The 24,994-nt window shown below is 32.9% G+C and overlaps 1 protein-coding gene across 7 annotated transcripts in view; it reads left to right on the top strand.

The window, feature by feature from the left end:
- The window catches only part of PRPF40A (pre-mRNA processing factor 40 homolog A), a 52,948-nt gene that overhangs the window by 11,309 nt on the left and 16,645 nt on the right, over positions 1–24,994 (top strand). For 5 of the 7 annotated variants that reach the window (XM_042994455.1, XM_015535907.2, XM_007078502.3 and 2 more), the window contains 8 exons: positions 2,706–2,786; positions 4,182–4,212; positions 6,300–6,316; positions 18,904–19,014; positions 20,457–20,577; positions 20,812–20,865; positions 22,696–22,720; positions 23,404–23,778. In XM_042994455.1, the coding sequence (XP_042850389.1) occupies positions 2,706–2,786; positions 4,182–4,212; positions 6,300–6,316; positions 18,904–19,014; positions 20,457–20,577; positions 20,812–20,865; positions 22,696–22,720; positions 23,404–23,778 (815 nt within the window). The remainder of the gene's footprint in view (positions 1–2,705; positions 2,787–4,181; positions 4,213–6,299; positions 6,317–18,903; positions 19,015–20,456; positions 20,578–20,811; positions 20,866–22,695; positions 22,721–23,403; positions 23,779–24,994) is intronic. The other 2 variants (XM_042994454.1, XM_007078503.3) reach the window with 1 other exon arrangement.

The following is a 24,994-nucleotide window of genomic DNA, read 5'->3' as shown; positions in this document are numbered from 1 at the left end:
GCTGATGGAATTCATAGTGGCATCGTTGTAGCAACTGTGTTAAGAATTTTCCCTTCAACTATTTTGAGTCAACATCCTATTTTCATTGAACTTAAGATGCTATTAGTGGTAAGATACTCCATTATATGATGTGCCTTTAGAAAAAAAACCTAATGAGAAGTCTAAAATACTCTTCAGATAAAGCTGGGAGACCAAGGGGCTGTTTAGTCCCTTCATGTGAAGCAAGAAGTAAACCTGCAGAGGGACAACAAAGTAACTTCTGAATGCCTCAACTTTGGTTATTGGGCCGAGGGAGGGAAAAGTCACTTCTGAGGATTTGAACCAGAAATCTCATAAGCTTGCAACCTGGATCAGTTTGTATAAAACAAAATATTGTTAACTTAGAAATTTTAAATGGTATCATGTTGATGGGGCTGCCAATGACTGGCCTAAGTTAACACAAATCCTCTGGAAGAATCCAGATGAGTTGAAACATATATCCCCATATTATGTGTATCCTAAAATTAATGTTTAAAAAAGGAAATCGTAACATTTCCACAAAGTAGATTCTTTACGCTTTGGGGAACAGGCTTTTTGTGATGCTCAGGTGTCTGGAAGAGTTTTTATTTTGTCTAATACTTACAATAGCTTTTCATAAGAATGTAGTATATTTCGTATTTCTTTGTTCTTTAGCTTCATATTTAAAATACCACAGGCTTTGTCTAAAATTACATTAATAATCTGTTTACTTTCAGATGCTCAGTTGTACGTAATTTAAGAATCTTTCCAGTGTTTGTCCAGTTGAACAAGCCTAACTAGTTGCCCCTCAGAATTCACAGAGATGTTGAGGGAGAATTTAGCTTTTTATTTAACACTAAATCTCACTCTATAATCAATTCCATGAGTTTTAGTCTAAACGCAAATTTTCTAGCTGTTTTAAGATTTGAAGTGTGGGAAGAAAAACAATTGAGAACTCTGTCAGACTGTTTAATGGTTTTCAAATATTGTTTGCTTTAAGTGTCACTGGTCTGTTCTAGTCAACTTTTGTTATATGTAAGGATTTTTGTCCCTTGGTTTTTAAATGGGATTTGATCACTGTCTTCTGAAGTCAAGAGTATTTCAAATTGAAATTAGATTCATTTGTACTGCTATCATGTGGAAGTGTTCTGTTACATGATGGAGATTTTACCCCACTTAATGTCTTTAATTGTTATGAGAAAATACTTCTTTCCCAAGTTTTCAAAGTTCAACTTTTCAATTTAGCTTAGAATTCTAATTTTTCGATATGTTGACAGCTTTGGATTTTATATATAGACCATTTTAAGTACCAGGCTGTTTCTCTCTGTTGCCCAGTATGCTTCCTCTCATAATCAGTTACTTAGTACTTTAAGAATGCAAAACTACATTGCTATTAGCCTAAAGTAAAATTAGGTGTGAGTATATATTGTTGGGAGTAGGGCAAGGAGGGAACAAGCCTAGTTCTCATTTGATTGCTATGTTTTTTTCTCTTAATGTATAATTATTTCTCTAATTCTTTCAGCCTGGGTAGTGGAAGCTTGTACTTTTGTTTTCAAATTCTGAACCTTTTTTTTTTTTTCCAACTGTTAATTTCACCATCTATTCCAAGTACTGGTCACATGTTTTCTGTCAGGTTCTTGTTTCATGATGTTTAAGCAATTTTAAGGGTATTTTAAGGAACAGAAAACCTTTTTGTTTGTTTTTTAATCCATTAATACAATGATACTTCATTTTAATGGTACTTTAGCCTCGTTTTGCTCTGATTTGATTTTCTCAAATAATAAAATTCAGTATACAAGTGTCATTACCTTTAGTAGACTTCATATGTACCTGTTGACCAATATACTTGTATTTCCTATTTCTCCCAATTTTCATTTAATTTGAAACTGAATACCTACTTACTGTGTTCCAGTACCTGTGATTATTATATACGATTTTTATCCCCCTCCATGTTTTTCTTAGATTTATTCCTGTTACAATCAAAGTTATAATGTGGGATTATACTAATATGGATGACTATTGGGTCAAAATCCCTTGGAAATTTATGTTAATCCACGTTTTTTTTATTCATTTTTAGTAGTAAAGGTTCATTCATAGTTTTGGATGGCAGACATTGGTAGGCTAGATTAACCTCCAAAACTAGTATTTTCTTTCTTCAGATATTCGTTTATGTGCTTTATTAAGTTTTTCTTTTCAAGAGAAGGCATAGGTGATTTATGTCTAAAGTTTGGGGTTTTTTACATATTTTTTATAGTCATTGAATTTTAAGTACCTTTGATCTAGAATTTTTTAAAGAGCCAGATTACTGTAAAATTTATTTACTACAGATATTAAAAGTCAAAGGTGAGAAATAGAAAAAATTTTTGTATCGCTCTGAAGAAGGGAGAAAAACATGAGTGAGGAGTTAAAATTAAAAGGACGTTAATATTCTCAAATTTACATTGGAAATAAAAGTGCAAACTTTTAAGTTTATTTGTTAAAATAATTTTAACTATACATATAAATTATGGCAAATATTAAAATAGCTCATTGATAAAATACTTCATTCATTCAACAAGCACTTACTAAGCATACTATTCATGTAATAATAGTGTTAATTGGGTTTAAATCTTGAGGTGTACATATTAACTTTGATAACCAGATAGATTCTTAAAGTCCTATTAAATGCTTTGGTTTTATACAGTAACCTTTTTTTACTTTTATTCTAGATGCCTGGAATGATGTCTTCAGTAATGCCTGGAATGATGATGTCTCATATGTCTCAAGCTTCCATGCAGCCTGCCTTACCGGTAATCCAGTAAAAGTGATTATTTTCTGTGATGTTTTGACTGCTTTACCACTTTTATATGTGACATAACATGCTATATATAATTTTTTATAGGCTGTCATGTTAGCTTTTTAAGTATGTCTTGAGTACTGTAACACAAAATGGGAATTACAGTGGGCTTTTATTTTTTTAGGTTCTTCAGTGATAGACATTCACATTTTTTCCTGTACTTACGTGTAATCTTTAGTTTTTAATCTATGTTAAACAAGAGTAGAATAACTAAGAAGTATATCCTATCCAGTAGAAGCATTTTATTGGTTTGGTTGCATTTTGGGGGGCCGAGGGGGGAAGGGAGAGAGAGAGAGCACACATGCATGCAAACAGTTGTGCCCAAAAAGGGCAGGGGCAGACAAGGAGAGAGAACATCTTAAGCAGGCTCCCTGCCCAGAGCAGAGCCCAACATGGGGCTCGATCTGACAACTATGAGATCATGAACTAAGCCAAAATCAAGAGTCAGATACTTAGTCCACTGAGCCACCCTGCCCCTGGTCTGGTAGCATTTTAATCTTAAAGAGTAGACATTTGCTTTATGGAGTGTTAATTAAAAATTGATGTAGTGGGATTTAGTACTCGATCCTAGATTTAGAAATCAGAAGGTTTTATTCGAAATTTATCTTACATGAGACTTCAGTGATGGCACATTACTTAGAAAATGCTTGACAGCCTTTTCACCCTTACTGAATTGTATAGCAATATGTATATCATTATTATATTCATATGAGCATAACATTTATTACCTGGTAGTCTAGTGGTTGTAATGAGTAGATGTGGCATACTCTACTGGGGTGGTAAGTTTGCAAAGGTCTTATCCAAAACCCTTGGGCCAAATATATTCTTAAGTGGTTTAATATTGTAAAATTGTACTTTGTGTACGCTATATATCATATAAAGGTTTCCCTCAGGGTGTTTGGACAGTGCCTTATAATTTCGAACAATATTTCTGTAGCAGTATCTTAGGGATATTCTGTCTGGGGTGGGATAAATAAAGACAAAGAGCTCGTGTCATTCAGGGCAGATTTTGCCACTCTAATGAGTGTTGATTTGAAACTTGAAAAAACTTGGTTTTTAGAGCTTTTTCTGTTTCAGAATTGTGGGTAAAGGGTTGTGGAACTATATGTAACTGATGATCACATAAATAAAACACTTAGGTTAAAGTGCTTCAGTAGCCCCAAGTTATTGGTGCTTTTACAGTTTATAGCAAGCTCAGGGAACTAATACCACTGAAACTTACTGAGAAACTTTGAATCAGTGGCTTGAGAATTATACATAAAGGGGACTGATTGTGCTTTATGAGGAACATATATAAAATATAGTTTAAACAGGTGAATATTACTAATTTCATTTTTTTTTCTTACAGCCAGGAGTAAATAATATGGATGTAGCAGCTGGTATGTATGCCATTTATGGTTTAAATATTAAACTTCATTTGAACAGTAGCTATCGTATTATTATAATAAGTAATAAAAGCAGTGTCTCTTGGGGCTTTATGATTAACTCCTGATTATTTTTTCTTTTTTTTTAAGCCGTGGGAAACAGGAGTAGCATTCATAATTCAATCCATAAAAAATTACTAGATCTGGAGTCCTGGGACCAGACTTGGTCTACAGTTACTCTTTACCCAAATGTTTTTAAGTTTTATAATTAGTTGACAACATTTAAAGTCTGTGGGCCTTATGTAAGAATTAAATGTATCTTTTTACACAAAAATTTGAATTTATCTTGAAAAATGGGATTATCTGAATATTCATTGTTGACAGTGGTCCTTATGAACACAGTAGGTAATCAGAGAATATTTGAATGAGAAATTCTGGTTGAGCCCATACTTGTACTCCGCAAACATTGTGGAATGAGGTAGTAACTCCTTCCTTTAGATATGAAGGCCAACTCTCATTGGCCTTCTGGACTACTTCATCCTTGTAGCCATTGGAGTTTGTAAACCTTGTGGTAAACCAGCCAGTTATCAATAACTGTTTCTTTCACCTAGTGTACTTTCCATATATAATAGTAATGCCTCAATTATCTATGAATAAATAATGTTCCAGATAAATTGGTTTTACAGATGCTGAGCTTTATTCCATGATTATGCCAAAACATTTCTTGTTTTAAACATGGTTTGAAACATTTAAAATGCACCATGTTGTGCTTTTCTGCAGGTTTATATGGGGCATAATTGGTCTTTTTAAGACACTTCACAAATTTATTTAAGCTGAAATGATGTTCTGAAATACATAGTATGGTATTTTGCCTATTTAGATATCTAGAGCTGATTACTGTTACTATTAGCCTAAATAGTCCTGGAAAATTACCTTAAAAAAAATTTTTTTAACTGAAGTATAAGTGATATACAATATCTGTTAGTTTTAGTTGTAGAACATTTTGATTCGATGTTTTAATACGTTACAAAATGATCCCCATAGTAAGTCTAGTTACCATTTGTCACCATCCAGAGTTACTATAATATTATTGACTATACTTCCTGTGCTGTTCATTCCATTGCCTTATTTTGCAACTGGAAGTTTGTATCTCTTAATCCTGTTTGCCTATTTTGCCCTCCCCTCTTTGGTAACCAACAATTTGTTTCCTGTGTCTGTAAGCCAGAAACAGACTCATAAAATTTCTTCTTAATTACTTTTTAAATGCCTTAGCTCTACCAGTGATATCCATAGTAGCTTCCTTTGATTGTTCTCAGTATATATATGTGTGTGTTTACTTTGTTTTATTCTCTTTTTACATATAGTTACTTTCTTTTTTACACATAGTTTTAAATTACTAGTTTCTAAAGTTAAAGCTTATTCATTTGAACTTGGTGACTAATGGGGATTTCCCCTTATGTCTAAAGGGGTTTTGATAATAATATAGTATAGTACCATCTAATAGACCTTTCTGCAGTGATGGAAATGTTCTGTAATATGTACTGTTGAATACAGTAGTCAATAGCCACATGTGAGTACTGAGTCCTTGAAATTGGCTAGTGCAAAAGAACTGAATTTTTTTATTTTATTTAATGTTTATTAAAATTTTTAACCTAAGCAGACGTGTGGTAGCTACTGGATACTGTATTGTACACCACAAGTATGGAATTTATATAGTGGAAGTTGCCAGAAATCTAAAGCATAGAATCTGAAGTCTGACGTATTATATTTCAGTACTGTAGTAGAGAAAGGAATTAGTCAAGATAAACACCTATAACAGCAAGACGAGAAACAAAAGGCAGAGGTTGTGAGTACTTCTCAAACTGGATCCAAGTGAGTTTTCATTTTGCAGGTTCAAAGTGCCACTTTATTCTGAAAATGCTTTAGGCTGTAGTATTTGTTTTGTGGAAAAGAGAGCATGCACATAGGTCACATGGAACAGCCTTATATTTAGTGTGCTAGGATAAGGCAGAAGAAATAGTATGAACAAATACTTTAAAACTGTTCACTCAAGGAGAGTATGATTTATCACATTGTAAATATTCTTTTTTTTTTTTTTAAAGGTACAGCATCTGGTGCAGTAAGTACCTCTGGAATATATTTATTTCATTATACTTCTTTAGCCTACAACATTGATCCTTATTTCTGTTTTAAAGTTTATCTACTAACGTTGAATCTTTTTTTCTTTCTTTTCTATGCCAAAGGTTGGAAAATTGTTTGAGGGGCACCTGGGTAGCTCAGTTAAGTGTCTGACCCTTGATCTCAGCTCAGGTCTTGATCCTAAGGGTATGAGTTCAGACCCCATGTTGGGCGTGAAGCCTACTTAAAAAAAAAAAAAAATTGAATGATTTACCTTAAAATCTAATTTTGATGGGACTTAATGAGAAAAAAAGGAATCAGATACATACCAGATTTTATAAAGATTTGAATTTCCCTGGTATGATTAGAAGGGAAACAGAACTAGTAGGAACACAGTAATTAACCAATAATTTTCACATAAGGTTTATATTAGAACGTGCTTTCGTATACAAATATTTGTGTGCCCTTATTTATTACTATAAGTCTTACATAAACTTTTCCTAATACACAGAATTTTAAAATACTTTTTTGCTTGTACCTTCCCTAATTGTGTCAGAAAGACCAATACGATATTCACAATTGCTTGACTTTTCCCTCCCTTAGGGAAGGAGAGAATGATACCTCTATGCTGCATTTCTTTTTCTCCATACTTGATTTTAAGATAGTAGTTACAGTTATTTTTGTTAATATTTCGGTATGTGGTGTTCTGTTACATATTTTTATGATGTTTGGGAAAATAATGTAAGCTTGAAAGCCTTACTTAAAGATTCCTATTTTATCCTTCTTGATAAAAGCCATAGCTTTTGGCCTCAAGGTTTTCTCTGATTTTTGTATTTTTTAATTCCTTAAAGATCAATGGAAAGAAGACTTCATATGTATGATCTCATTTAATCAAAATAGTCCTGAGAGGTAGCTGTTATCCTCATATTATGGTTGAGGAAATACAGAAAGCTGTGACTTGATTATAAATGTGTTAATATTTTAAATATGGGGGGAAGACTTTTAATTGTGAACTTTATTTGAATGTTTTAAAGTTTCTTGTATCTTCTGTTTTTTAAAGTTGAATGGTTTTTAAATGTCCATGTCGTATTCTTCCATTGTAAGTGCCTTTTTGTATTTTTGACTAGTGATTGCTGCATGTTTTTCCTATTGATTTAAATAATTCAGGCTCACTTGAGGGATTAAGAAGCAAACATAAGTTAAAAAGAAGAAAGTCAATTTCACCCTAAATTTTTCCACCTTGAGGGGACCACCACCATTAATGTTTTGGTTGTGTCCATTGTCTGTCAAACCCCTTTTTCCCTCAATTGGAAGAATCTTTTCTGTCATATATTAAATTTGTACATACTCTGACATCTGTTTCTGAGTTTTCTTCTGCATTGGCTGTATGTATTTGTTTTTTATCCAATTTCGCACGTTTTCCAGTTAAAATAGCTTTAATACTTAGTAAGACAAGTCTTCATGGTTTCTCTTTTCATTATTTCCTTAAATGGTTTTGGATGTTAGTACATGAATTCTTGTATCCCCCTCCAAAAATAATCTGTAAGTATACGCATACCCACACACACTCAAAAGACAAAATTGTGTTTTTATCTGGGATTATATTTAATTCATTTCAGTTTTGGGAGAATTGGCATTTTCTACTTTTCTATTAAATTTTCCCATCTAAAAATACTGTATATTTGAAAACTTCTTTTTGCTTTAATTCTTATTAGATTTCAGGTACACAAATTTGAGTTACTTGAATTTTTCAGATGATAGTCATTGTCATTGATCCTGAGAGGATTCCTCACATTTTTTCACTTTATTCTTCATCTTCACTCCTATCTACCCTCCTGAATAGGTGATCACTTGGATACATGTCCTCAGACATGCATGTATTGGGAAAAGTTTAGGAAATTTTTTGTGTAGATTTTTTGGGTGTTTTTTCTTGTTCTTATTTCTTTATATTCTTTATGCTTATTTTTTTACAACATAATAATTTGATATTTGTATCTATTGTGAAATGATCACAATGCATCTAGTTAACATCTGTCATTATACATGGTTACAGATCTTTTGTTCTTGTGATGAGGACTTTTAAGATGTACTCTCTTAATTTTCAAATATACAACACAGTATTAATAGTAATTACCATGTTGTGCATTACATCTCCATAACCTACTTATTTTAAAATAACTGGAGATTTGTACCTGTTTACCCCCTCCACTGATTTTGAACCTCCACACGTAATCTGTTCTCTGTATCTGAGTTTGGGTTTTTTAGATTCTGCATGTAAGTGAGATCTTAAGGTATTTTTCTCCCTCTGACTTATCCTTACTTAGCATAATGCCTTCAAGGCCCGTCTGTGTTGTTGCAAATGGCAAGATTTCATCCTTTTTATGGCTGAATAGTATTTTTGTGCGTGTACCACATCTTTATCCATTCATCCATCTAGGGACATTTAGGTTATTTCCATATCTTGGCTGTTGTAAATAATGTTGCAATGAACCAAGGGGTACATAAATCTTTTCGAGTTAATGATTTTGTGTTCTTTGAATAAATGCCCAGGTGTGGAACAGCTGAACAGTATGGTAGTTCTACTTTTAATTTTTTGAAGAGCCTTCATACTATTTTCTGTAGGGGCTACAGCATTTACATTCCCACCAGCGGTGCATGAGGATTTCCTTTTCCCCACATCATGGCTAACATTTATTATCTCTTTTTGAGAATAAGCATTCTAACAAATGTAAGGTGATATCACATTGTGGTTTTGATTTGCATTTCCCTGATAGTGATGTTGAGCATCTTTTCATAAGTCTTTTGGTCATCCTGTATATCTACTCTGGAAAAATGTTCAGATCCTCTGCCTGTTTTTTAATCACATTTTTAGGGTTTTTTTGTTTTGTTTTGGTTTTTTTGCTGCTAAGTTGTATGAGGTCTTTATAGATTTTGGATGTTAGCCCTTTATCATATGCATGTTTTGCAAATATTTTTCTCTCATTCAGTAGGTTGCTTTTTCATTTTGTTGATTTCCTTTGTTGTGCCAGAGGTTTTTAGTTTGATGTCCACTTGTGTATTTTGCTTTTGTTATGTTTGCTGTGGAATCAGATCCAAAAAAATGATTGCCAAGAGTGATGATCAAGGAGCTTTTGCCGCCTTTTTTCTAGGAGTTTTAGGGCTTCAGGTCTTACATTCGAGCCTAAATCCATTTTGGGTTGATTTTTATGCATGATGGAAAATACTAATCTAACTAGTTAGTTTTATTTTGCATGCAGCTGTCCTTTTCTTGTATATTTTTGTCTCCTTTGTCGTAAATCAACCATACATAAGTTTATTTCTGAGATCTTGATTCTGTTATATTATCTAGATATCTTTGTTTATGCCAGTACTATATAGTATTTTGATTACAATACCTTGGTAATACAGTTTGAGAGCAGGGAGCATGATGCCTCCAGCTTTGTTCTTCGGATTACTTTTTAGCTATTCAGTCTTTTTGTGGTTCCATCCAAATTTTAAGACAATGTGTTCTATTTTTTTTTAAAGTGTCATTGGAATTTTGATAGGGATTACATTGATTCTATAGATTGCTTTATGTAGTATGGACATTTGAACAGTATCAGTTTTCAATCCATGAGCATATGGAACATCTTTTCCATTTATTTAGTCTTCAGTTATTTTTATCAGTATCCTAGTTTTCAGCGTACAGGTCTTTCACCTCCTTGCTTACATTTTTTCCTAGACATTTTACTATTTTTGGTGCATTCATAAATGGAATTTTTTTTTTCTTAATTTTTCTTAACTCTGTTCGTGTTTAGAAATGCAACAGATTTTTGTACCCTGCAATGTTACTGAATTTCTTTCTAACAGGTTTTTTGGTGAAGTCTTTAGGTTTTTTATGTATAATTTTTTTTCTATAAATGACATTATACTATCTAAATTTTTTAATCAGTTTGTCAGGTTGTTCAAAAAGATAATTTTGGTATTTTGATTGGCGTTGCATTGAATTTATAGATTGTGGGGCGTATTTACAATATTAAGTCATATCAGTGAACATGGTAGTCAGTTTTTTTGTCTGTTTTGTAATACGGCTTTAAGTTTTTCCTATTGAAGGCTTGTCTATCCCTCATTCTGTTAATTTATAGATGTTTTATAAGATTTGGTGCTATTTCGAATCTTTCTCCTATACTTCATCCAGGAGGTTTGCTGAACTCCTGTTGCTTTTTGGGTTTTCTGTGTGTGTTACACTATCTTCCTCAAATAACGGGTTTTTCTAATCATCATATCTAATATTTCAACTTTTATTGTGTCAGCCAGAACCTCTAGTACTATGGTGAGTAGTAGCAGTGATAAACTGTCATCTTTATCTTGTTTTCTCTCTCAAGGCAAATATGTATTGAATTTCTCTATTTAATATGTTTACTGCAGCTTTTTGATGTATGACCCTTATTAAGTTGATGCTTTCTTTTCCTGGTTTGCTGAGAGAGAGGTCATTATGAACTGGATTTTAAAACTCATAGTTGAGATGGTCAAAGTGCAAGTGTACAGATATATTTTCTGATATCTCATCTTAGCATTACTAAAGTGAATCCTAGTTATTCATTAAGGGTGTTAAGAGTATATATACGTGAACCTGTGTATTTAATTCCTTCTGAATTCAATTCGCTAATATCTTACTTAGGTTGTTTCTATCTGGGTAGTAACCCTTTCTGATCCTTAGAACAACTTATATAAATGATGCATAACTTATTTCTTAACAGCTTGATAGAACACAACTAAAAACTAACTGGGCCTAATATTTTTTGAGGATAGAGATTTTGGATTACCATTTCAATTTCTCTGGTGGTTGTTGAGCTATTTCACTTTTAATTTTCTTCTAATTTATGTTTTTACAGGTACCTACTTTGTTGAGATTTAATTATTTAGCATAGAGTTAGAAATCCTATCATTGCTTTTACTTTGTATTTTGGAGGGGACAACCATTCAGCTTATTCTGAGGTCATCTTTATTTCCTTCTTGGTTACTCTGTTGCCTTTTTTCTAGTTTCTTGAGTACTTAGCTCATGGTTGTTACACATTCTTATTTTTTATAGTGCTATAGCTGTGTTGCTTAAGATTTGACATAGTTTTCATTTCACTCAGCTCCCAGTATCTTTTCTTTTTCCTTCATTTGACTTCTTTGTTAAAAGGGTATTAAGTGGTATGTTTTTCTTGGTTTCTAGGTTTAGGATTGTTTTAAATAGACTGTTTTGTAGAGCGATTATAGGTTCTTAGCAAAATTGAACACAAAGTAGAGAGTTCCTTAATACCCCCTCCCCTTACTTGCATACAGATGCATATCAGCATCTCCCATCAGAGTGTTACATTTGTTACAATTAATGATCCTACATTGACAATCTTTATTACCCACAGTCCAATTTACATTAGAGTTTAGTCTCAGTGTTCTGCATTCTGTGAGTTGTATCTTTATTACCCACAGTCCAATTTACATTAGAGTTTAGTCTCAGTGTTCTGTATTCTGTGAGTTGTATCTGTCAGGACAGTGCATACAGAGTAGTTTCACTACCTTAAAAATTTCCACCCCTTACCCCTGGCAGCGACTGATCTTTTTATTGCCTATATAGTTTTACTTTTTCTGAGTATCATATGGTTTCATTCACTTAAATGCATTTAATATGCTTTTTTTTTCATGGCTTAATACCTTTTTTCTTTTGGGGACTGAATAATACAATAGTAACAATAATAGTGAATGATATTTCATTGTTTGGACTTGCCACAAGTTTATTCATTCATCTACTGAAAGACATCTTAGTTTTGCTTCCACGTTTTGGCAATCATTAAAACTATTACAAACATTAACTAGTAGGCCTTTGTGTGGACATAAGTTTTCAACCATTTGGATAAATAACCAAGGAGCATACTTGCTTGATCATATGGTAAAAATGTATTTGGTTTTTGGGGCACCTGGGTGGCTCTGTCAGCTGAGTGTTCGACTTTGACTCAGGTCGTGATCTCATGGTTTGTGAGTTAGAGCCCCACATCACAGAGCCCACTTTGGATCTTCTGTCCCCCTCTCTTGTGTGCACTTGCTCACTCTCTTTCTCTTTCTCAAAAATAAACATTAAAAAATTTTTTTAATGTATTCAGTTTTTTAAGAAACTCCCAAACTCTCTTCCAAAGTGGCTATGCTGTTTTGAATTCTCACCAGTAATAAATGGGAGTTAATTTTAATTTGTAATAATATACAGTGTTAAGAATCTTGTCATAGGCTTCTTTATCCCTTGTATGTCTTTTTTGGTGAGGTATCTGTTCAGATCTTTGACCATTTCTTGATTGGGTTGTTTGTATTCTTAATGCTAAGTTTTAAGGGGTCTCTGTGTATTCTGGGGTGCCTGGGTGGCTCAGTCAGTTAAGTGTCTGACTCTTGGTTTTGGCTCAGGTCATGATCTCAGAGATTCGTGAATTCAAGCCCTACATCAGGCTCTGCGCTGGCAGCATGGAGCCTGCTTGGGATCTCTCCCTCCCTGCACCTCCCCCATTCGTGCTCTCTCTGTCTCTCTCAAAGTAAATAAACTTTAAAAAACAAAAAGCGGGGGTTGGGGGAGAGGGTTGTATATTCTGGTTAACAGGTGGTTTTTTTGTTTGTTTTTGTTTTTTTTTTAATTTTTATCACCTGTGCCCTTTGCAGATGTTTTCTCCCAGGTTTTGGCTTGTCTTTTCATTCTCTTTACTGTGACTTTGGCAGAACAGAAATTTTTAATGAAGTCTCTGACAGTCACTTCTTTTCTTTCATGGATCATGTCTTTGGGTGACATTTTTTTTCCTTTTTTTTTTTTTTTTTTTAATGAAGTATACTTTTTTGCATATAATCTTTAGAAAGCACAGTCTATGAGCTGTTGTTTGCATTGTACTAAACCTTCATTTGTGTTCATTTTAAGATTAGATTTTTGGAATATTTTGTGTGCTTTTAATTTAAGGTTAATTTGTGATTCTTTTGTCTTGGCGTATCTTTCATCTGTTTGATCTACCTAAGGGGGGAGTGTCTTAAAATCTTTAACTTGAAAAGATCTCATATTTTTCTCCCTGTATTTTTTATTGTTGCTGTGATTTCAAGACTAAATTGGTAAATGCATGCTAAGTTTGGTGTGTTGCTTTTTATCCATACAGAAGTCCCTCTGGTTTCATTTTGGTTTTTGCTTTAAATTCTATTTAGGTGGGATAAACTGCTATCATAGCTATTTTTATTTATTTTACCTTCTAAAAATTTGTTATATTGTGAATAGGATATTTTTGTGTTTTTATTTCAAGCTAGTTATTGTTAGTTCAAAGATTTTTATATATTTACCTTATGGCCAAGTGGAATATTGGAATACTTTTTTATTTTCCTAGAAAATTAGAATACTTTTTTTTCATTTTAACTAGATTTTATTTGAATCTTTAGCAGTAAAGATAAGAGAATATATCTCTTTCCCAAATATTTATACCAATTATTTATTTCATTTTATTGCCATAATGTATTTGTTGAAACACAGTGATTGCAGACTCGCATTTTGTTCATGATTTTAATGGAAGTGGCTTTACAGTAATTTTTATTGGTTTTTGATAAGTTGGCCTTTATCATTCAGGTGTTTTTGTTAAGTTTGTTTTTTTTAATACTTCCAAATGGTCATACTTTTCAAGGTGTGATTTGACCAAGTCTGTTGGTGTGCTCATGTGGTGTTTTCTTTTTTCAATTTGTTAACAGAAATAATTTCTTCTTTATAGATTTCCCAATATCAAACCACCTGGCACTTCTACAATAAGTTCTACTTTTTCCGAATATATACAATGCAAGATTCTTTTGGCTAATGGGTTAATGTTATATTTAAATTTTTACATTTAAAAATAACATTCATAAGTAACATTACCTGGTTTTCTTTTTTGATACCTTTCTCTTGAGTTTTGTTATTAATAAGGAACTTTTCATCTTTTCTGATTATCTGAAGTATATTGTACGTCTCTGTTTTTTTTTAAAGTTTATGATGTGTTTTATGAAATTGTCTAGTTGGGTTCTTTTATGGTAATTGGAATATTCATGTATGATGTGTTTTCTTCTAGGGTAAATTGTAGTCGTTTGTGAGGAAATAATTTCCTTTAGATTTGGGGAATTGGTTGTAAATCATCTGTTTGTGGTTATGTTGTTCCTTAATTCTGATCTTATATTTTGGGTTTTTCTCCTTTTCCTTATTTAGAGTAGTTGAGAGGACTTTCCTATCTATTTAATGTTAGATTTAGTCACTTGCTTTTGGTTTTGTTCAGTTGGACTTATAGTTTACAGAAGTATCTATGTATGTATAAATGCGTATCTCATGTGCATATAATTATTTATATGTTTATTGAATATATTCAGAACCTAATTGTTGACTAGCTTTTTGGAATCTTTTAGCTCTCTTGATAATTATATATGTGCATTTTTTCCCTTTACCCAGTCTTCCTTTTAAATATTTTCTGTGTATATTTTGCTGATATATCACGTCTTACTCTGTTTCACACTGTATCTTCAACATTTTCTAAACAGATCTCCATAAGTCCACAGTATGATGGACCCTGATTGAACTGTTTTCCTATGAGTGGATACTGAATAATCTCAAATTTTTTGACATTACAAGTAATCCTGTAGAGAACATTCTTGTACATCTTTGCAACTATATAAATGGGATTTTGTGGAATAAAATATCAGCATTAAGAGATTGCTTGCATTTTGAATTTTGATGAGAACTAGTAAGTTGCCATTCAGAAAAACAGTACTAATTCCATTCCCAACACTATCATGACAGTGCACTTTTCTTCACACCCTTTAACATTGTATACTAAGAGTCTGTGATTTATCTGATGAACAGAAAGTTTTCACGTAATGTATGCTTCCTTGATTTACTAATGAAGTTGAATATCTACTTATCTGCATTGAGTTTCGTTAATGGCGATGTTTATTTTTCCATTAGATCATCTTAATGATTGTAGTAGGTTTTTGTATATTAAGAATGATAGTTTTTTAATTTCTTCTTCATATTTATCCTTCTAGTTTATCATTTGTAAAAATGTCAACTTTTGGTTGATTCCCCAGACCTGCCATTTGTCTTGACAGTTTTTTAATAATACAGTAACTGTCAGTAATAAAATAATTTTGGGAAGGCTGTCATCTGTGACAAAAGTGCAGAATAAAGCTCCAGTGCAAGGATTATCTTAGTATCTTTTACAAGCCCTCAAAGCAGCTAACCTTAAGGTTAAAAGTAATGTCCTGGTTTTGGGCCATTCAGAATACTACACATCTACATGTTTGTTAGGTTTTCTCCAATTATGCAAAGGCAGTCTAAATATTTGATAGGCGTCATTGGTGTATTGGTCTGGAGAGGTCTTTCTTTAAAAAAAAAAATGGTAATTTTTAGGAAAATGTTTTTTGAATAGACTGTACTCACTACTTAACAACTATTTGCATAAGTCATGTTTTATCCTATGAAGAAAGTTGTTATCTATATACCTATTGATATTTTATGCCATTCTTCATCTTATATTCAACATTCAGGATACATTTGTTTTTAAATTTTTCTTTTAAAATATTAGTCCTAGTTTTGGCCAGAGGTGAGATACAGTTTTACTTCAAGTTGCAGATTAGATGCACTTAAGGAAAAGGAGCAAAAGCTTATCAGATAAATCATTTTTCTTACTCCAGAATTGACTTCTATAAGTGGATTTGGTATATTAGTTAAGGCATTGGTATAGATTGTTTCTATTGATGCAAAGTGTTAGAAACTTGTTTCATAGGACCTCAGTATGTGGGTCCAGTGTTCTAATGAACTCACTAGCTAGCTGTGTTACCTTGAGCATATTCCTGTATTCTGTTGTGTTCCGTTTTCTCTTCTATAAAGTGGAGATAATAAATTGTATCTACCTTGGCAAGGTTATTAAAAGAATTAACTGAAAATTGATACAGTGCTTCTTACTCATTAGGAGATCAGGAATTTATCTGTCCTTATTGACAGACTGTTCTGAATATAATATCCCTGACAAAACATTTCAGTGTGAGTAGATGTGGTCTTTAGAAGCAAATATGACTGAATTGTTCTAGTTGTATTATTTACTAACTGAATCACTATGAACAAGTTATATTAACCCTCCTAAGTCTTGGTTTTCTTATTTGAAAAATGAGGATAGTGTTCATATTGCTTGTAGTGTAGCTGTAAGACTTGAATAAAGTAGTAGCTAATGAATACTAAATTGTTTACTGTTTGTTTTAGTGGTTTGTATATCTCTCTCCTGTTTTTCCCTATTATTTGGCACCCTTTTTCATTCCATTTTTTTATAAATTTGTTTCTGGTGAACTTCTTTTCCTTGATGCTCTTTAGCAGATGTGACTTGGGAAGTTTAAATATAATTTTGGAACTTAGGTCGATTTCCCTTTAGTGCAGTCTTGTTTGCTCCAGAGAGATTGTATTTGTCATACTCTGCATGAAGTGCTAGAACAAGTTAAAGAATTTAGTATACCTTTTGAACTATCTTAACTATCCTACACCGTGCAGAAAGCCATTTTGCAGTCATGTCAGATGACTTAACGAATTTATATAGAAAGGGCCAAACATTTCGTTACCAAACCGCTCAAATTTTATCAGTTTTTTTTCTTTGAATTCTAATGACTGTTTATAATCCCTTCACATTAACTCTGGTTCCTCAGAAGTTCCAGAAAATAATCATCTTCCCTCATCTACTTGTGTTCTAAATGACATTAATTTCTCTCCTTGAGTCATCTTTTCTTGTTCTCCATTCCCACATTTTGCAAATGTTTCTTAAATCACAGCATATTTGCTTTGACCATTGAACATGTCTGTAATTAAGATGCATCCTATAATCTACATAGTGTCCTATAATCTCCATTCTCCAGGCAGCAATTATGGCTTTGTTGTGCATGACTGAACAACAAAAGTGCCAACATCAGAAGAATAAATGTCAGTGGTTTGAAAGAAAATTCTAGAAATAATGGCACAGCACTCTTATCAGCTAGCAATAAAATGATTATGGTGAGAGAGCAGAAAAAGCAATGAAATAATGTATGTTGAGCCACATTCCCAAAGCCGAAATCAAAAGTAGGTGTATTCTATTTCTCAATAAAGTTGATAAGGAAAAAAGAAAGGTAGGTCAGCTTTAAATAAGTTCAGAAGATCATTAAGAACTAGTACTGGTGACTTAGTTTTTTGTTTTTGTTTTAATAAATGCTCCATTACCAATATTTTTTTATAGCATAGAGGGTGATACGGTGTGGAATTGAATGGACATCAGCAGCTCTCGTACAAAAAAATGGTTTCAATGTGAAGTTTAAGGAATAGCTTATTTTATTTGCCTATTTTTCTTTTCAAAAAATGGAATTGTTATAAAATCAGTGTCTGAATAAGAATACATCTTTCAAAAGGTTAACATAAAATCTGAGGGTTAAAAAGCATGGAATAGTTTGAAGATGATTTTACTTCTTTTTCTTAGAGGTATGTACAGTAATGTTTTGTCTTAGATTCGAAGAAATGATTGATATAGGTCATCTCTAATCTTCTTTCAATCATACTTGAGTTCATTATTATCTAAATGATCTGGTACCTGGAACTGGACTTAGTACCTTTGATCTCATCCAGTAATTCCTTAATGATTCCTTGTAAAATTACTTTTAAACCCTCTTTATTATGATATGATTGACATATTAAACTATGTATTTAACGTGTACAACTATATGATTTGAGGAATACATACACCTGAGAACTATCACCACCAAGACCGTAGATACCAGTCACCTCTCAAAGTTTCTTCCTGCCCCTTTTGTGATTACTTTAAATGCATACTTATGGGAACCCTGTAAAACTCTTAACCAGCCTTAATTTGAGGCATCATGTCTATTGATGGCTGAGGTTTTACTAGCAACTTTTAATATGCTCTTAGTAGTTCTTTTGGACCCAAGAATGAACTTCTATTCTGTATCAAACTAGTATCACATAAAATTTTCTCACCTCTATTGTGTTGAGGCATTTGGATTCACATTTTATCCCTGTTAAATTTCACCTTGATTGTTAAAATTCTGATTGTCATCTAAAACCTATCCTTTCTAATTTTGACAGCTGTCTTTATGGCATGTCAGTTTAGAACTTTGTCCAGCTTGATGCAAATAAAGTTATTGAGCTCATGATCAATCCACCAATATACTACATTAGCATCTACTTCATATATTTTATCTACAAGGCATAGGTTGTATTGCTGAAAGATTATATTATGTGCTATGTACGTTACAACAGTTACAAAGTTACTGTTTCTAGGTGAAACAGTCATATCCTTATACTTCTGAGAGACTGGGTAGAATATAGAGATTCTAAAACCTCAATAGAGCCATACTACTTTTGAAGTACTTTAAAATGGTCTATTTTGCAGTTAACTCCCCACTTGCAATGATGTGTTATTCTAAGTGATTTAAACTGTCAAAAATATGTCCATTTTGTACTTTCAATTTCGTTGTATATTATTAATGAAACTAATGGAAACTAATATTCACTGTCATAGCACTGTTAAAAAATTTGAATCTTTTTGTAATTTTTTTCTTTAGAAATCAATGTGGACCGAACATAAATCACCTGATGGAAGGACTTACTACTACAATACTGAAACAAAACAGTCTACTTGGGAGAAACCGGATGATCTGAAAACACCTGCTGAGGTACAAGTTTGAGGCTTGGAGATTAGGGATTGTTAAATAGATTAGGTCCTTTTTTTTTTTTTTTTTTTTTTTTTTTTTTACTGATTTTGGCCCCTGCTCAGGAATGCTTATTGGTTGGGTGGCATCAGTTTGGGAAAGATGATTTAAAGAATAAATTGGAAGAGCAATAAGACTCTCTCTGCTTGCCCTTTACTCTTTAAATTCACGTTTTAGGGGCGCCTGGGTGGCTCGGTCGGTTAGGCGTCCGACTTCGACTCAGGTCATGATCTCACGGTCTGTGAGTTCGAGCCCTGTGTCAGGCTCTGGGCTGACGGCTCAGATAAATAAATTCACGTTTTAAATTGTTTTCCTCTTTATAGCAAACTTAGGTGATCGCAGATGTCTTGCAATGAATTTTTAAAAATTTCCAGTGAGGTTGGGGGTAATGGAGATGGAATTAAATTACAAATACAAGTGCTTCCTTCTCTTAGAGCTGAAAATTATCTGTCTCTGTGGAGAAAGCCCCTGAAAAGCATGTAAATTTCATTTTATGTTGCAAGTTTTGTTCAGAATGTATAGATGTGGAAGGTACATTGAAGGAATATACTAAGCATTATAGCATGTGGTTTAATTAGGAACTAATTAAGAGTCTTAAGTAAGAATTGACTTGGCATTTCAAGCCATACTTAGAGATTTTTCCTACTTGGCAGCATATATTTTTTTCTCCCTCTAAATTGAGGAATTTGAGCAGATAAAAATATTTTCCAGGCCACCACACTAATATGCAGTGTGTAGCAACACTTGGGATGGAAGGTTGGCAGATACTATAATTATTTTTTTAATCCCAGTACTAATGTAGACAATTATTTCATCATTAAATATTACTAAGACACTGTCTAAAGTTAAGTTTTCAATAGCATTCTCATGCCGCCCTAACCAGTTTTCTATATTAGGTTTTAAGTATATCATACTTTGTTTCCTTACATAAGAGAGTTCATATAGGTTTAATAAATTATTAGCCATAAAACTGACATGTAAGCAGGGTAAACCAGATTTTGCTTTTTTCCTAGCATTTATGTTTTTCCTACTTTAATTTGTATTTGAGAAGTCTCTGAAATATGTATGATAATTTTTACCTATGGTGGGGTATAAATGGCAAGAGCAAATACGATCTGAAATTTATATAGACCTGGTTTTGAATCTTGCCTCTGCCCCTTAATTAGGTGTATTAAGTGAGTTTCCTTAAGTAACAGCATAAATCTGAAATAATATGAATGTTGCAGTATTATTGTAAAGATAAACATTTCAAATAACATCACCTGGTAAGTATTCTACATTTGGTAGCTTATCATCTCACAAGCGTTTGATTTGTACAGATTGATAATATTTAGTGAAACAGTGATGTGAATGATGAGTGATGCTAAATATATTACTGTTAACTGAAGATTTTTATTTTCCTTCAGCAACTTTTATCTAAATGTCCCTGGAAGGAATACAAATCTGACTCTGGAAAACCTTACTATTATAATTCTCAAACAAAAGAATCCCGCTGGGCCAAACCTAAAGAACTTGAGGATCTTGAAGGTAACACAGAAAAATATAACTTTTAATGTTAATTTTTTACATATTGTCATTCACAGTGAAGCAATCCTTCATAAATAGTATTGTTCAAACACAGGTCTTATTTTTAAAAATTAAATGATTAGAACGTTTTAAATGGTATAACAGTTTTATGGGCTCTTATTTTCTTGTTGCTCTAGATATCAGTTCTATAGATTTTAAATAGATTTTTATTTGATTTGATTCCACTGAAACTAGGATACCAGAATACCATTGTTGCTGGAAGTCTTATTACAAAATCAAACCTGCATGGTGAGCTGCTTTGATAATTCATTTTCTGTCATTATTTAACATTTTTAGAGTATGTTACTAATGTTCACTAACCATGATTGGAAAAATCTGCAGTGAGAAATCTCTAATTCAAAGAATTCATTTAAGGGTTATATTATAAATGAGCTTGGAGCTTTTAAAATTATACTTTTATTTTTAAAGCCATTAATATACTATTGGAAAATTGAATAAGGACATCATGTACAGTATTTCTAAATACAGCTGTGAGTGTTGGTACATACATACAATAGGTGGCTTAACTCATGTAGCAGATAGCAAAGAACTTTGAGTCTTAATCAGTTTAAATCTTTTTAATGTATTGTCAGACTATACATTTAATGCTGATTTTATTTTAGCACATTTTAAAATAGCCTTTATATGGGGCACCTGGGTGGCTCAGTCAGTTGAGCGTCTGACTTCGGCTCAGGTCATGTTCTCGCAGTTTGTGGGTTCGAGTCTCGCATCGGGCTCTGTTCTGGCAGCTCAGAGCCTGGAGCCTGCTTCGGATTCTGTGTCTCCCTCTCTCTGCCCCTCCCCTGCTCATGCTCTGTCTCTCTGCCTCTCAAAAATAAACAGTACAAAAAAAAAAAAAAAATTAAAATAGCCTTTATGTGTGTTAATGGGAGAATTCAACAAAATGCCGTGCTCTACTTGCAAAGGGAGAGTTTTTCATCATCCTCAGCTATTCAGAATACCCCTGAAAGTCTGGAAATACTACCTAATGTAAAACCTAGTTCTTCAAATAGCAGAGATTAGAGTAAGAATTGAAAATTTAATTCTTTTACTCTCACTTCTAGTAGAATCTGGTGTCATAAACGATCAACTTATAAGCAGTAGATTTTAGAAATGGGGCTAATAATTAGTCTACAGTGTAGAATACAGTGTAGAATAAAGATGTGTACAGAATGACATCTAAAAGTAAAGACAATAAAAATTTTTTAAAGGCACTGTGGTCTTAAGTCTATTTACATTTTTCCTGTGTCACATAATTGGTTTAGATCATCATTGTATCCAAAAAACATTAATATTAGCGGTGATGACTCCTTTAGTATGTTTTGTCAGCCATCCTAAACGTATTTTCAGAAGTCATTTCCATTAAAGGGAAATAAATTTTTTAAATACTTTAATTAAGTTCAGCTTTGGTATCATTTATGTGGAGGGCCTCATTCTCTACTGAAGCTGAATATTTTTGTTACCCATAAAGAAAAAATTAATTGGAATAAAAGCTAAAATATTGAATGCAAATCTTTAAAGCCCAATTTAAACTTATACACTAGCATTGGCTAATAATAATAATACTGTAGATAGGTAGAATCCCATTTTATTCATGTAAGAAATACCAAGCTCATTTTTGATATAACCCTACTACAAATAGTTGGTGTGCATAACTATTTATCTACCTGTCAGTGCTAGTATACATGTGCTGGAATTTCATAACATGAATTTGGTCTCGTTTTGAATATAGTATCTTTGGAAAAAAAAAAAAAATAGTTTTATCTCTGAGAAAAATACTGTTTTATTCCAGAATTATACAGATATTTTCAGGGAGTTTTTGCAGTAGCCAGCAGCCTTTGGGAAAGTAGCAGTGTGCAGAGAAACTTTCCTAAAAACTGCTGTCGTTTAAATTTGTCTTCATTCTTTAATTGCTACCCTGGAACTTTGGAGCAAGCATTTGCTCTGAAAAAGTTGATGTATTTGTGGATGGTAAATTAAATCTTATTGTATGAAACTTCTCCTTATCTCCCTTTAAAGTTTGTTTTCAGTGACTGTATTTAAAAACCATGTCATGTAACTTTCTTTTCTCTTTAATAGCAATGATCAAAGCTGAAGAAACCAGGTAAGCAATTTTTGGATATCAGTACAATTTACAAATTTGGTATCTCCTATAACATTCTTATTTTAATTCTTTGCTTTATACATCAATAGTATTTAATATGTTAGGTCTGGTGGTTGGATGTCTTTGGAGGATTTGGGGTAAGGGGAAGGATACTTAATGAAGATACACAAATGACACTTTCCTTAGACAGTGATTGTTTGAATTCGGACTGCATCCTTTATGAATTAAGGAGACTGTGTTATAGAAAAGTCCAGGATTTGGTTTGATTTATCAATTTGGTAATGGATAAAGTATTATATATCTCTTCCTTTTTTTAGTATGTAAAATGGATAAAATTTAAAGTTCTTATAGAAATTTATGATATAGGCCAAATTTTATGTTGTAATGCAGTCTGATAGTAGGGTGTTTTGTAAATGAAAACAGTTAATGGACTTTTGGAAATTCAGAGTGTTCATGAGTCCCTGTCATAAATTATCCCGAATGTTTGCTCAGAGTAATCCACTTTCATTCTTTGGTTTCAGTCTTTTTAGATAGCTTAATAGTTTGGCATACAGCCTTTTTTCCCTTTTATGGTTTCTCTTATTCATTTGATTTTATGATAAAAATTAGTGTTGTTTGACTTTCTGATGTATGACTTAATGAGATGACCTGACCAATTTTGTTTTTGTTTTTTTAACACATAGTAAGCAAGAAGAGTGCACCACAACATCAACAGCCCCAGTTCCTACAACCGAAATTCCGACCACAATGAGCACCATGGCTGCCGCAGAAGCTGCAGCCGCTGTTGTTGCAGCCGCAGCGGCAGCTGCTGCCGCTGCTGCTGCAGCCAATGCCAGTGCTTCCACCTCTGCTTCTAATACTGTGGGTGGAACTGTTCCAGTTGTTCCTGAGCCTGAGGTTACTTCGATTGTTGCTACTGTTGTAGATAACGAAAATACAGTAACAATTTCAACTGAAGAACAAGCACAACTTACTAGTACTCCTGCTGTTCAGGATCAGAGTATGGAAGTATCCAGTAATACTGGAGAAGAAACAGCTAAGCAGGAAGCAGTAGCTGAGTAAGTTTAGTGACTTCTTTTTTGCAAATCAGTACCAGACTTCATTAGTACTAAAAATTGCCAGTTTACTTGGTGGCCATTAAGTGTTTAAAAGGTTGTTGAGCATCAAAACATGAGCTTTTAGATAATGAATCCTTTTCATGGCTGAATTTTGTGGGGTCATGCTCTTAATCTGTTGGAAAACTAATCCTCAAAAGTTTTAGGAAGCAGAATTTATAGATAATAGGGTGTGACACAAATTTAAAGGGAGTTCTTAATTACCAGGCACCTTAGTAATCAAGATATATCAGTAATGGTGCTGTAATCTTTAATTTTAGATCAGAATTAATGCCAGAAGTCCATATTAATAAAATAAAATTTTAAAGACAGAATTAGTATTATTGATTTTCTCTCTTTATTTTTTTAATGTTCATTTTTGAGAGACAGAGTGAGAGCAGGGGAGGGGCATAAAGAGAGGGAGATACAGAATTTGAAGCAGGCTCCAGGCTCTGGGCTGTCAGTACACAGCCCGAGATGGGGCTCGAACCCACGAACTGTGAGATCATGACCTGAGCTGAAATTGGACACTTAACCAGTTGAGCCACCCAGGCGCCCCTGATTTTCCATATTATGTGATAGTCAAATATGGATTAGCACAGCCCTGCAAGGAAGTGCTATGGTTTGGTGTACAGACAGAAGCAAAAATTAAGTAAGCAAAAATAAAGATTCAGTAGGATATTGGAAAACTGTTTTTGTAATTGGTACAACTTTTTAATAAGGCAAAACAGCTTCATCTGTCAATTTATAGTTTACATGTACTTGTGTTCGCTATAATCTGGTAAAATTTCATATGGATGTGCTTTATACAGATACAAAAAGTACTATGCTTCTTGACTTTAATGATGTCCTCATAAAATAATGTTAACCATGATGTCAAGTTCCAAACATGATCATCCATCTTAATATTTAAATACATTGATTTCATCTCCCAACTGTACATATCATGAATATTTAGAAGAACATTTCCCAAAGTGAAAATAACTTTATAATTTTTTCTGATGTTTAGAAGTTGAAAAAGGACTCTGTAAGGTATATTTAAGGCATAAAAGAGTAATTAACATTTTATTTATATTCTTTTCCCTTTTTTTTTTTCATCTTTGTCTGTTAAATTTTATTTTTTTAATACTCTCTACAGCCAACATGGGGCTCCAGTTCACAACCCCGAGATCAAGAGTTG

Source organism: Panthera tigris, chromosome C1 (assembly GCF_018350195.1).
Source record: "Panthera tigris isolate Pti1 chromosome C1, P.tigris_Pti1_mat1.1, whole genome shotgun sequence".
NCBI lineage: Eukaryota > Metazoa > Chordata > Mammalia > Carnivora > Felidae > Panthera > Panthera tigris.
The sequence above is the reverse complement of the archived record's forward strand: the minus strand, read 5'-3'. Positions and strand labels throughout refer to the sequence as shown.